Here is a 14,415-nt window from a genome sequence, read left to right as displayed (position 1 = left end):
CCAAAATAAATTACCTCTTCTATAATGTATCACTGTAGCAGTTCGTGGGTCATGCAGCATGTGTGCCATTGTCATTGCTCAACTTATTCGGCAAGATGTCATTTAACTTGCCAACAAAAAAAGAGAAACACACAATGCAGGGAGCATTTTCTTTTTTTAATGAACCAAATTACATCAGCTTTTTTTTGTTAAGGTTCCAGTGACAAATCTCTCTAGCGGCCTGAGTTATTATGACAAGAACAAAGGGAGGAGGTCAGGTGGCGTTATTTAAAAATCTTCTTTGTTTTGCCTCTTTGTTCTAAATTGGGTCATGTGTTGTAAAGGAGTATGAGGATGAAAGCAAAAAAAGTGACATTATTGTTTGGTTTCTTTGTGGAAGCCCTACATGTTACTAAAGGAGGACATTTGTATATTTTAAAATACACCTTGTTTTTTATTTTGATATAACTCAAAGGTTGCATAATAACCCTTATAGCCTAACTCTTCAATCAGGTTGAACTGTAAGATAACCTAATGCTCTCATTCAACCATGAAAAACACAGCAGTGCCTTCCAAGAGAATCCATTTTGGCAATCTGGTGAGCCAACAAGCAATATATAGGGGTTAAAGCCCTTCAGGTTCAGGTTCAGGTTATTTATTTGTACCCGTATTTAGATTCTGTTTGCAGAGAAAAAGACAAGGGTTCCATCCTGACACTAAAAACAAACACAAACAACAGACACATCTCTAATAAAAGGACTAGTAAAAGTACAAGTATACCCTGCTCAACCAAATCTCAAAATATTTAAAACATATTTTAAGAAGGAAAACACTAGTACAAACATGGACATTCAAAGTTCACAATTAAATAAATAAACAAAAATAGGCATCTGTGTGACGCTCCTATTATGTGTTAATTTGTGCAATAGCTGCTGGGATAAAACTTTTTATACCACTTCGTTCTACTCCTTGGGACAAGTAACCTCCGGCCCGAAGGAAGAAGCTTGAATTCTGAGTGCAGAGGGTGGGAGTCATCGTCTAATATGGAGCTGGATAACCGCTGTAACTGCCTGAGGTACAGGGTCTCCTTTTCCCTCGGCCCAGGCGGCCCAGGGATGTGCCCGACCTATAACGCTATGCTGAGGCTTTTAGGGCTCTTACTGCTAAAGTGTTGTTGCATCAAAGGAAAGTGGCTCAACTATAATGTGTTCCTCTCTGCCATGATGTTACATGTGAAGAGACCAGTGGGAGGACGTGTAGAAATGCATAGCAACAGACTCTCCTGCTCTCCCTCTCTCATGCAAACTCACACGGGCACATTACCACACGTGCACATGCACACACAAGTAAACACATGCCTGCACAGATATAGCACACTTGAACCCCCCAACACAAGGCTCTGTGGAATAATAATGGGCCCATATTAAAGATTACACCCTCAGGCAAAGGATGTAAATGGCACCGCACAACAGGAATTAGCTTCAGTTTGGGTATCACCAGGCGTCGAGGGAGTCCATGCACAGCTGCACTGATCGCACTGGTCATATGACTCGGACTGGAAACTGATCTGTGTGTGTGTGTGTGGCCCTTCAGGATCTCCCTTAGTGGCCTGTCATCATACCTGGTCACGCCTGTCTGTCATATCATTTGGTAACATTCCCACAGAGATGGGGAGCCTGAACACAGGCAGTATCTGTTTCCCTGGCTGAGATGCAGGATGGTGCCCTTGCAGAGTGCAGATCTGCCTGTTGAAACCCTGCAATTCTATTTCAGGCCATCCCACACAGTGGGAGAGGAGCAGAAATGTGTCACCCTTTAATTACAGCTTTCCAGGTCCTTGTGAAATGTTGTACATCTCTAGGTAAGAGAGTCTTACTTTGGATTTCAGGAACACACCTCCAGCGATTAGCACATCAGGTTGTGTGTGTGTGTGCGTGTGCGTGTGCGTGTGCGTGTGCGTGTGCGTGTGTGTGTGTGTGTGTGTGTGTGTGTGTGTGTGTGTGTGTGTGTGTGTGTGTGTGTGTGTGTGTTCGCGTGTGTGCTTTAATTGGTTTGTTTTAATCTTTTTTTTTAATTTGCCCCACAGTTTTGTGATCTACAACTTCAGGATGTGAAAATAATGTCCTTCCAGTTATTGATGCGGCGTGAGTAATGCTGACAGCCAATTGGAGTGTGTGTTATGTTCCCAATTATTTCACCAGCACTGTCACCCACTTTGAGCTTTTCTCAGTCTGTTCTGCCAGCTGAACTGCGTAGCTCTATTCCTATAGGGTCATCCCCCTTTCAATTAATTTCTTGTTAGTTCTGATCCAAATAAGCTGCGGTAAGAATTTAATCCTCATAACTGGATTATGAGCTGATTGGCGCTACATGAGAACCGTTTGTTATTGAAATGGGGTTACATCATTCTGGATTTGATGCCGTATTGACAGCCAATTACAACCAACCAATGTTAAAATCCGAATCTCGGCTTTTACAGAAAGAACGTTGATTCCTGGCTTTTATCCGTAGACGAGATCGGACTGCATTTTGCCTGTTTTCACGAGAGTCCTTGATAATGATTTTCCATGCAGACCTCAGAGAGCCATTGAACACACAAACACACACATACACCTCCCCTTCTGTGCGGATTAAGAAACAAAATGGAGGAATGAAGGACACTAAACTTGCCTGAAAGATTGTATTTTAAAATATATTGTTCGGTGAGAAGCAATCTGTCAACAAAATTGCTTATTTATAGTCTTCTATTGTATCTTCCACCTTTATACACCAACTTTGTCATCTCCTGTATGTATATTCCTGCATTTAGATTAACGAATAACATATTTCCTGTCAAGCCTCTCACTCAGTTGCCATGCTGTTATTTTCTCTTTCATTACACGGTGTATATCTGGGGCAGGGGTTACTGTATTTACTCAACCAGCCTGACTCCATGGCGACCAGCTCCATGGCCATTATCCTGTATACAGGTTTTCCGCCACACTCGTTCCCGACCGAGTGAGATCATTTTCTCGTTATGAGAGAAAGGGATAGACACTGCTCGAAGTTTCAGGCAAGAGAGGTGTGTGTGTTTGGTGTGTGTGTGACTATAACCATTTATTATTAATTCAGGGATCACTGAGATCATCTGGGGAGGGCGAAAAGGTCATGGGTTGACATTTGGAGCTGTTGTAAGTCCAGTAGGGAGCACAGCGTTAGTGGAGCAGTAGGTTACTGTTTCAACCCTGCCCACTTGCCCTTTGTTGTGTCACTTCTGTGAAAACACATTCAAATGTTTGTCAAAGGACATCACATCGTTTTACCTTAAGATTTTTCACACTACATTTCGGCCCAGAAAGTCGATCAAAACTGTACCTGCTGAGCCATTTGAAAGCTATTTGCATCAGGACGCTGGTTGAGGTAAAGAGGATGATAACAGATTTCATCCATCTGCTGTCCTGTAAAATTGATTATATCAGTCGATTATGTTAGCGAGCAATGAGATGAGCCAACAAATTGGTTTCATAGTGCAGCACTTGAAGCCAACACAGAGGAAACAACTATCTGTTGATGAAAGAAATATTAATAAATAGATATCAAAGCATATCAGTTCTATCAACGTCTTTGTTTTTGTACAAGCAAAACTGTAATCTGATAAATATCCAAATCCTCTTGCCCTACTTGAAAACGCAAGGGTTTTTAAAGCTGTGAGAGGCACTCGGATAATTACAACTCAAAGTGCTTTTAAAATGATTTGAGGAATATCAGTGGCACAAAAGGCTCAGTGTTAATCATATAACAGGGAAAGAAAGGGAAGCACGTCAAACTAGATAGATGTTTTTGTTTTGTTAGATGGATACGTGAATAGGCAAAAGATGGGAAACACGTGGTACAGTCCATTAGAGCAGTGCTTCTCAAAGTGTGGTCCGCGGACCACTGGTGATCCGTGAGCGCCCCCTAGTGGTCCGTGAGTATATTGGTAAAATTTCACATTTGAAATAAATAAATACATTTAAGTTTTCCGCACTCTCGCGGGAATATCTCCGCAATGGAGAGAGCTTAAGTTTCACATTCAATTGCATGATATAGCCCAGTTAAACACCTTCATCACACATGTGGCCACTTGTTTGTACCATTTTCAGGCGATTTGTAAAAAACGATGTGTTTTTTGGATATTTGTGGAGTTAGGTGGTCCGCGAGTGTTTTTTTATTGGTTGAGTGGTCTTTGGTATGAAAAAGTTTGAGAAACACTGCACTAGAGGACAACAAAAACCTACACTTTTCAGTCTTTTTATGCTCCGATTAAGCTACACCATACTAAAGCCTGCTAAACCCACTGAAACATTAGCATTTTAATGTTTTCAATGACTGACCTTTATTTACTCTGTCGCATTATGTTATTTGCCTGCCACAATCCTCCCGGGGGCATATTGTTGAAGTGTTTCATGTTTTACAGATTTTGCAAAGGGAGCCTGTGTTTAAACTAAACTGCTACCACTTCTTTAACATTAGGAGCGTGTGTTTAACCACTACAAAACACACATAGAAACAGAGCGAGCAGCTAATGTATCTACCGTAATAAGATTCTTCAAACCTCCCACTGTACACTGGCATTAATATTTCATCAGATGTGCTGTCTATGAGGATGTTGAAAGCATTAAAGAGCTGCTGTTACGAATACAAAGGAGTGAGTAACAAATAATAGACTCTTATGCTTGTTGTTTTTCGTGAACATAGTAAATAGTTAACAGCATTCATGAATCCTGATCGACTGTGTTTGACACATTCCTGCAGCAGAGCCCACATCAGGCGAAGGATGATTAATTACTGTGTGTTAGAATAATAATTCCACACAGTGTTTGTTTACAGTGAAATAATTGTCTTCATACAGCACTGAGATTAGCTGACAACCAAGAACCTGTTGAAACGATTAGTATCCTCCTTTGTTCGGCTTTTGTGTGTTACAGAGGGCGCAGGAGGGAGTATATTAAATGTAAAACTCTTTACCAGGTTTTTTTTCTGATAGAAGCCTTTAATGTTTGTCGTTGATAAGAAATGCACATTAAAAGCCCACAGTATTAACTCAAAGTATAAGCTAATATCTCCTTTTTTGTGTTTTATTTTAGGGGGTTATTGGAAAAATTGAAAACCATTCTGTAAACCAGAGGATTTATTTAAATCCCTGCTGATTCTCTGTATGGTGGTAATAGATAAGGACATTGAAAGTCAGCTTTGCATTATATTTGCTGTCAGTTAAACACTGTAGATTTGATGGGTGATGCTCTCACCGTGAAGAGTTAATAGAGCCTTGGTCAGGCTCTGTGCTTCAGCCGAGCACCTCCTCTCATGTCAGCTTTTACATAAATAAGAGCTTTCTCTCTCCATCACTCCCTCTCTTTCTCTTTCTCTCATGCACACCCACACAGAGCCTGTCAGAGGCACATGAGGATGGGAGGAGGAAGGAGGGAGGTGGGTGAAGCATGACACGTGAAAAAGAAAAAGCGTTGCTCTTAACACTGCATACACAGCCCATCTATTGTTTCTGTTTCTCTCTCTCTCTCCTTCTGTTTCCAGATACCGTATGTGTTCAAGACTATTTTCTCACTATTGTGAGTTTTATACGCAGAGCCTCTTCTCTTTGTTCTCAACATCACCCAATTACCCAATATCTTCTCTCCTCTGGCTCAGAGACGTTGATTAATCTCAGCTAATTTATGTGTAAATTAAGACACTGTTAATTGGATCTAACTGAAGGAGAAGCAAATTAAGAAAAAATGCAGGGATCACTTATGATCTTTAAAGCATGATATGCCTAGAGCAAAAATATTATATAACTCTGGTTTGTAATAAAAACAACACTAAAAAGTCATGCTTCCCAACAAAGAGGGTTTTTTGAAAGAAAAACATATTAATGGTTTCTCTCTGCTTGTATTCTTATTGTTAAATCAATATAATCATATATTTATTCAGACACTCGTATGTTATTCAAGACTTTGCACCACAATCTGTTGCCACGGCAACTTGCAGCATTTTTCCAACCTTCCGTCGGCTGACTGCTGCCTCACCGAGGCTCAGGGAGTCCTCTAGTGCTGTTAAAACAGCAATCGTCACTGTCAAATCAAATAACTAATATGTTTTTATCAAATACATTATAATAAAGTAAAATCTAAACTGCCTAGCTAAACACTTGATTCTTGACTGTGATTATTTGAGAGGTGTCAATTAGGCACAGATTCATTAATCACACTGACCTAAAAGCAAAGTACTCAGCAGCTAAAGAGCCTAATTATAAATTCAGCAGGCCCCGTCTTTCAGAAGTTTCTATTTTTTACATTCAAAGAGAAAACAGATCTCTTTATCAATTCCATAGAAAAATCTAAATACATGTTTGACCTCTTTTATTTAATAGAAGTTATCACAGGCACTTTGCTTTAGAAGTCACATTATTAGTTAAATGGAGATTACTGTACTTGTGTGTGGGTGTTTAGAGTGGAAACAGACACTTTTACTTTGCCTGCCTAAAGTGCCATCAACATATACTTTTTAAAAGCTAGTTAGATTAATAAGAACTAGGAACGTGTATATCTAAAAGGTCATGCATTTCCCTCGTCACTATCAGGACTCCAACGGACTGAAGGCTATTTCAAAACTCCCTTTTGACAGAAATGGAGTATGGCACTGCAGTGAATCTGTCCAGAGCAGGCTGTCCTCTGATTGGCTGTACAACAAGGAGACTAGTGAAGGAGGCCACCAAGAGACCTACAATACAAGGACAAGTGCCACTGTACGCACAGCTAACCGGGGGCTTCACCAGCCGCTTTGTGCGAAAGTGAAAAAGAGAAATCCTCTATCTCCCTTTGACACCAGGGGCCTGTTGTTCAGTCGATCAGTGCGACAACATTTTGAGAAAAAGTTTTTCGCTTTTAGGTATCTGAGCCACAAAATGGATCTGATATCAACCAAGCTCATAAGGATTTCATTGTCATTTAAAGGAAAAATTGATTATAAGATGTTTGTAATGATTATAGACTACATTTCACCAAATGGCAGGGAGTGTGCAGCCTTTCAGTCTCCCTGGTGATTCATTGGAAAGTGTATTGATCTGTTGGGAAGAGAATGAGCAATCTTGGTCCTGCAGGGCACATGATTGCCCACTTCTGCTGTAGACCTTTACACAATATTAATTGCAGACCCTGATGCTTCCCCGAAACCATCACTGAAGTGGTGAGATGGAGGACGCAAACAATCCCCCTGTTATCAAAATAACCATGATGAAGGCCCCTTGTTAACATGCCACCTCCCACTTCATCCCAGACTAGCAGAGAGAGTGCAGGGGTAGGTTATATAGATTAATATTTTAGTCTTGTGCCTGACTCATTGATCCTTTATCTGACTGGGGTGTGTGCTAGTGATAATCTTTGGCCCCGACCATGGCACTGGAATATTAGTAGCCTAAGTGTGTATTGATAAATCCATGGCACTGTCTGTGGTCCTGAAGTAGCAGAGAAAAAATCACAATGAAAAATCCTGTTGAGTCCGGCCCCTCTGTCAGTTTTATCCTGGATCTGTAATATTCATGTCCCCCTGATTTAAAATTGCCATACTGCCTTTCCATATCTCACATTCTGCTGAAGTGATTTAATGAAATCATTTAGCGATCTTTTTCAAGTGGTTTCTCCAGTAATCCTCCTTCTTTCTCTGTTAATACAATTATTTTAAAACTGTTTACATTAAATATTAGGCTATTAACAACAATAAAGTCTGATGTGACTTACATTTAACCTTAAAGTAGGCAGTGCAGTCAGCAAAATCAACAGTACAGATTAGTAAAGTTATGTTTACCATAAATAAGGGTTAACTTCCAGAAGAGTAAACAACAACAAAAAAAAGCAAAACAAAATATAGACCACTTCTTCTCTCTAAAGCAAGAATTACCCGAAAGTATGCCTCCTCCAGGAAACAGAAGTTCACAAGTTGTCTCTCCTCTCTGCTCGTGTTGCTGGGGAAGAACAGAGGAGTGAGTTATGACTAACCAGTCGGCCTGGCGAGTGAGTATTACGTCAAAAAGTCACACACTCATCAGCAGCCTTCTGTACCAGCTCAATGTGCATTCAGTCAAAAGTTAGGGTGTAAAGACGAGTCATTAAATTGAAACAGTTTGACACTAAAGCTGTGTCTTTGTTTAACAATGCACAGAGAACATCTTAATAAGTGGGGTGTGAAGGGACCATTAATCGAGGCACTGGTGCACACAGGGACGCTGTCATCCCCTACATCTAACAATATGTGTGAAATGAATTTCTTCACAGTGGCTTTACTAATAGAGACACAGAGGGTTAGTCTATTTTACAACACAAGTAATTGGCTACTTTATTTTTAGCATGGCCGCTCATTCCCCATATTCCATATAATATCACACATCATTTTTAACCCAAAAAGATTGTAGTGAAGAAACCTTTTTCATGGCAGACATTTTGTCAAACAAGGTAAACAAAGGCATGACTATTGAGATTAATCATGGCTTTATTTCATTTAAGTGGCCAAGTTAGACATGTTACAGAGTCAGCATGCACAACAATGGCCTGCGCATCATTATTGTTATCCATTTCACTTGTGGTTTCCTGCTATCACAAAGTAAATTAAAAACCTTGCCATCATCGATCTTAAACAGACAAACCTTATTTATTTAGCAGAATATTCTGACATGTAAAATACAGTCTCTTTTATCTGGAGGAAGAAGATGAGATCCTCTCTGGGGTCAGAAGCAGATCCATGACAGGATTGGCGTAGCTTAGCACAAACCCTGGAAGCAGCAGGAAAACAATTCGCCTAACTCCCTCGAACAACATCTCCAAAGCTGTCATGTGCAAACATTGAATCTTGTGTATTCAACACTGATGAACATAGAAAACAAAACATTGTTGCATGAAGAGCAGTTTGCTTATACAGATTGGAGCCATTTTTCAACAGACAGCAGCTGTGCCTGTGAACACAAGAGCCTCTCATCGTGAGCTCTGTACACTTATCTTATTATTTGAACAGAACCCAGTTTTTACTGTAGTTTGTGGCTAGCGTTCCTACATACAAGATGTAAATAAGTTAATTATAGAACAGCTGGAAGTCAGATTTGTCATCTTTTGATGACGTCTATGTGTTTCTATTCTGGTATTACCAAATGGTGTATGAACAAATGCCAATTTCTTGAGTCAATTTTGTTGTTTTGTTATCATACTTTTCTTATTTTTGGGTGTCATTTGATGCTGGATTCCCAGATGAAGTGCTACTTAAGTTACACATAGGGATGAGTTCAGGGTTGATGGGTGGGTCAAAACATGGCTTTCACCAAGAACACTTCTAACTGTGTCCCTTACTTCAGTGACTATTTACTTATACTTACATCACATATGTTTGTTTTTTTAGCAACTTAGTCATGGTATTGATTAAACATAAACATATAACATGGTAATTAGTAAGCTTTAGAGGAGCTTATAGGCAAATGTTGTTACATATGACCCTTGTCTTCAGCCTTAATGCTAAGCTAAGCTAACCGGCTGCTGACTGTAGTTTTAACATAAGGACATAAGTGTTATTAATCTTCTCATCTAACAAGTGTATTCAAATATACACAAAATATATTGATATTCCTTTGAATGTAATAATGCTAACGTGAAGTGAAATGTATCACTATAATAGCTATACAATTAAAAGGCTAGTGCCCCAGTAGATGGTAAGAAACAAAATATTAATGCGGGAATGTAGTTTACATTTTAGTCAGCAGCAGTGGCGGTTCCAGACCAATAATACTGGGGGGGCCAGGCTAGGGCTAGTTATTTTCTGAGGGGGGCACAATAAATGCAGGACGAAAAAGACAAAGACAGTATGAAGTAATTGCGCATAAGAAAACAATGCAATACAGTTATTGGTATTTGTTTCATTACAGATATTTATTTCAGATACTTATAGTTACAGTTTTTACGCTCTAATGCAGGGGTCTCCAACCTTTTTTAGGATGAGAGCTACTTTCAAAAAATAAAACAAGTAGGGAGCTACTTTTACTCCTCTTTTTTTATTTTTTGCAGTGTATATCTTTAGCACATTTTAACATTATACTTTGTGTGCTGTTTGGGGATGTGGGACCCGTTTTCAGTATTTATTAAAAGAAAATGTATGCAATTTAATTATTTTAACCTGCTTTATTTGGGGGTGGACCTCACATCCTCTAGGGGGGTCCGGGGGCATGCACCCCCAGGAACATTTTGTTTTAAAATTTGAAGTGAAAAGCATCAATCTGGTGCACTTTGAGCACAAAATGAATTTATGGATACAGCTCTCAACACTCATATGAAAGGGAGCTGTACACTTTTCAATAATCCAAACATTTTATGATCCCAACCAATAACAAATAATTTAAACTTGTTTATTCTTATCTTATGTTACCTATAGTTAGCATTCTTTCTTTTTATTTATGCATATTTTACTAATCACTCCCATTTTAAACTGTTGCAAGAACGTGATTGGTCGATATTCATTGTGGGGGGTGGGGGGAGGAGGAATGTTCGATAGATATAGAGTTGTAGTGAGTAGATAGAGTTCGCTATGATTGAGGTTTCGTTTATGCATGGGGTAGATTCTTTTAATTACATTCCCTTTTTTTTGGGTGTATTTTTTACATTTCGGATTTGCTTGGCGAGCTACTTATTGAGGGCTTGCGAGCTCCCGGTAGCTTGCGATCAACGTGTTGGAGACCCCTGCTCTAATGGTTCCGACTAGAATGACAAATAGCGTTAGCTACGCCTATTCCGTCAGCCAACAAATCATTTCATCATAAACTTTTTTTTTTTTTTTTTCATTTTCAGGGGGGCCACAGGGGGGTCCAAAGTCAGTGTTAGGAGGGCCCCCCCCCCCTAGAACCACCCCTGGTCAGCAGCTCACTGATGTGATTTAATTTAGCCAACTTAGGTCGCATTTTATCTGATGTCTAGCTGGCGCAACAGGCTGCAGGTTTCCCAGCAGGCCCTCTCTCCCTCAGCCTCTGTGCACTAATGAATAACAGCCTCGGGCCAGGCTACAGGCTGAAGGTTACATACCTGTGATCCATCCTCACAAAGAAATCAGCAGCACCCATCTTAGAGAGATAAACAGTACTCAGCTCTGCTTGGATGGAGGCTGACTCACTGGCTCAGGCTGTGGAAATGTCTGCTGTTCCTTGGCTACTGCTTACGCTCTGTTTTTCTTGTGATTTTCTAATCTGCGGGAAATGGTGTTGCTGTCTGAAACTGCTTGAAAAGACCTGTGTTGTGCAATTGTTTTGAATCGGAAATATCAGGGAACGTTCACACTTTCTCACCGACCACCATGCCGTGTTGTTTCTGTCAGTTAACTGCTATGACCTTGATACATGACCTGCAGAAACACATCATTTTTTTGTGCTGGCATCTCCACATTGATCAGATTGCATCTTCTCAGTAACAACATCAACAAGCTTATTAAACACAATGGATTTTACATATTTCTGTACGTTTTTAACATTGTCAGAAACCTTCCACTTGGCACTAATTGACTCTAATATCTCTCCCTTCATCAGTTTATAAATCAATAAGCCATGAAATGTAAACAGAACTCGTGCTTGCTCTTGGTGCTGGATCATTAAATATACTCGTCGTCTGTCAAATTAGTTGCATATCATTTTTGTATTTTGGTGGTGGAGGCGATACCTGCACCTGTTAATTATTCATGTGTCAGTAATGTGTGCAGCTGTTCTCTCAGACAGAAAGAAGGAGGAGGATAAGATTGATTTGAATCTCTAATCTATTCATTCAATAAAGGCAGTGAATTCACACAGCGGTGTCTGCAATATAGATACAAAATACCCTGGAACTACATAAGTAATTGTTTTTACAGATTTTTGTTGATTTAGGGATAGCATTGCAGACTGTCAGCCGGTCCATCGTTTTGGTCCAGATTAACATTTCTTTAGGAAGATTGTCATGAAAGTTTGTAAAAATCCAAAATTATGATTTCCACAAACTTCTCCATTTCCATTTGACTGTAAGATGTTACAGTTAGATATTAAATCAGGACATTTTGTACAAATATTTGTGGTCAACAGAGGATAAATCTTAACAACTTTGATGATCTCCCAACTTTTCCTCCACCAGCAGGATGTATAACTATTGGATGGATTGTCTGGTTTTTATAACCAGATAGCTGCAAGACTAACAACATTCCCATCAGCCTCAGCTGTACTTTTTGTTAAATGCTACTCTGCATACACATACATTGAACTAAGATGAGTGTTAACCTGCTGAAATTAACATGTACCTTAAAGCCTCCTGTGCCCAACTACAGCCCTAAAGCACCTTGAATGCATTGTATAGGTCTGAACAACTGATGTGTTTTTGGTTTTTAATATGCTATACAGGGAAGCATGTTTCACAGATATATTTTATTTTGCTCTGCTGCACCTAATGTTTATCCACAGGTTAATCTAAATCTACACATGCCACATATAGTCTGGAATTCTGATAAGAGGAAGACTTTGCTACCTCCCCGTTTTTTTCTCTTTGTGCTCACTCTCCTATCCTGTTTTTATTTGAAGCCTTTTCTCCGACTCTTTCTCAGTGTCTCCTCTGTTTCCTCAACAGGAATACCTGTGTCCACTGAAGCGGTTTGTGTAGAGGAGCATGTTGTGACAGCCATGTCTCTGGAGATGGAAAAGACCATCACCAAGCTGATGTACGACTTCCAGAGGAACTCCACCTCTGATGATGACTCTGGATGTGCACTGGAGGAATATGCCTGGGTCCCCCCCGGCCTCAGTCCTGAGCAGGTACACAATATATTTAACTTGCCCAGTACACACCTCCCTCCCTGTCGCTCCTAAGTGCTGCATTAGCAAAGAAATATTTTTTCTCAGCATAGCCAGACCGTATCAAACTAAAGCAAATCTTTCAAAATGACTCCCTTGGAACATAAAGTATCTGTGGCATTTTCCAAAATGGAAAATTCACTGATCTGAAAACAAGACAATGTATCATTACCGTTTTTAAATCCCCTTCATGGTGTTTTATTTGTCGTAGTCCATTAGTGTTGAAGGGTGGAGGAGGGAAGGGCAGGGCCGACATACAAATCAATGAGACTCAGCTGTCAGGCGCTTCATGGAAGAATAACTGTAAGGACATTTTTCATCTGTCAGTGTTCAAGCTGACTGTGTAGGAACCAAGATCACACTCAGCCAGAATGACAACCATGAGATCAATTCACATTTTCATCTATCAAAATATGTAATCACATATCAATCAAAACGTTATTCAAAAACATAGGGTTATTTGGAGTCCTTCCCCCCCTAAACAAAAAAGCTAATTTCACATGATTTCTCACAAAACTATGAGAGGAAATTATCACTTTAGAACTGTTGCCATATTGTTATTTTCCCATTTAATGGATTTGGTATGCTTAGCCTCGATTTCTTCTGTATTTTAGTGTATCCGTGCAAACCTAAACCCAGAGGAATGGAAGCAATTTGAGTCAGTGAATGTTTGGATGAATTTAATTGGAAATGTGTGGCAATGTGTTTATGCATCCAGGTTTCACAATTTCCTGTCTGGACTCATTTGCAGTTTAAATGCCTTTTAATTGCATGCATGACCAAGCTAATGTAATCAATTGTGCACATCAAGAGGAAGATATTTCGTAGTCATTTTTTTTTAACATTAGATAAACACAGTTCTGTGCAGCGTTATTGGCTTTAAACACCTCTGTCTTTATATAGTAAGGGCAGCATTCTTAGGGCTCTGTTAACAGATGACAGGCCGCCCTGATAACAGTCATTTTCTCCAGTCAGCCATCTTGACGGGATGCTGAAAGAGGCTGCATTCTCTCTCAGCCAACAGGGGGTGCAGGCAATTGCAGCTGCCTGTTGCTTTTTCAATGCACTTAAACATAATGATTTTAAAGCCTGTCACTTCGGGTTTCCCCTCCGCGCGATTTCATTAGTGTGACACAGACTTTAAAAGAAAAGAATTATCTCAAGCAGTGCTGTTCTTTGAGCTGTCAGAACGTATTACATTTTGTGACATAAACATGCGCTTGTAACTGACATTACTTGACTGGACAATTTACTACTGACTCTCTAGGATCCATTTTCCAACAAAAACTAAAATAGTTAAAGATAATATTTTATATTATTTTAATAATGTATTTATACTTCTCAATTAAACTAAAAGTTAACATAAGTGTCAGGTTCAAGCAGAGCAGGGTGGACACAAATACAGGACACAAAAGTAAAAGTCAGAGATACCTTTAATGGCATGTGATTTAGATAAAGTAGGGCCTGGCAAAAACAATATGAACAGACCTCTTCCATAAATGACAAACAAGGATCTGATGGCAACTAATAGGGAACCAGAACTTAAATACATGCAAGACTAATCACAAGGACAAGACAAGACACAGCTG

At 39.6% G+C, this 14,415-nt stretch overlaps 1 protein-coding gene across 2 annotated transcripts in view; it reads left to right on the top strand.

Annotated features, from left to right (window-relative positions):
- Positions 1–14,415, top strand: part of LOC307036383 (prickle-like protein 2) — a 38,284-nt gene that overhangs the window by 14,733 nt on the left and 9,136 nt on the right. For both annotated transcript variants that reach the window (XM_079676639.1, XM_079676638.1), the window contains exon 2: positions 12,603–12,787. In XM_079676639.1, the coding sequence (XP_079532765.1) occupies positions 12,656–12,787 (132 nt within the window). In that variant the 5' untranslated portion in view covers positions 12,603–12,655. The remainder of the gene's footprint in view (positions 1–12,602; positions 12,788–14,415) is intronic.

The sequence above is a fragment of the Notothenia rossii genome (genome assembly GCF_949606895.1).
Source record: "Notothenia rossii genome assembly, chromosome: 4".
Lineage (NCBI taxonomy): Eukaryota > Metazoa > Chordata > Actinopteri > Perciformes > Nototheniidae > Notothenia > Notothenia rossii.
The sequence above is the reverse complement of the archived record's forward strand: the minus strand, read 5'-3'. Positions and strand labels throughout refer to the sequence as shown.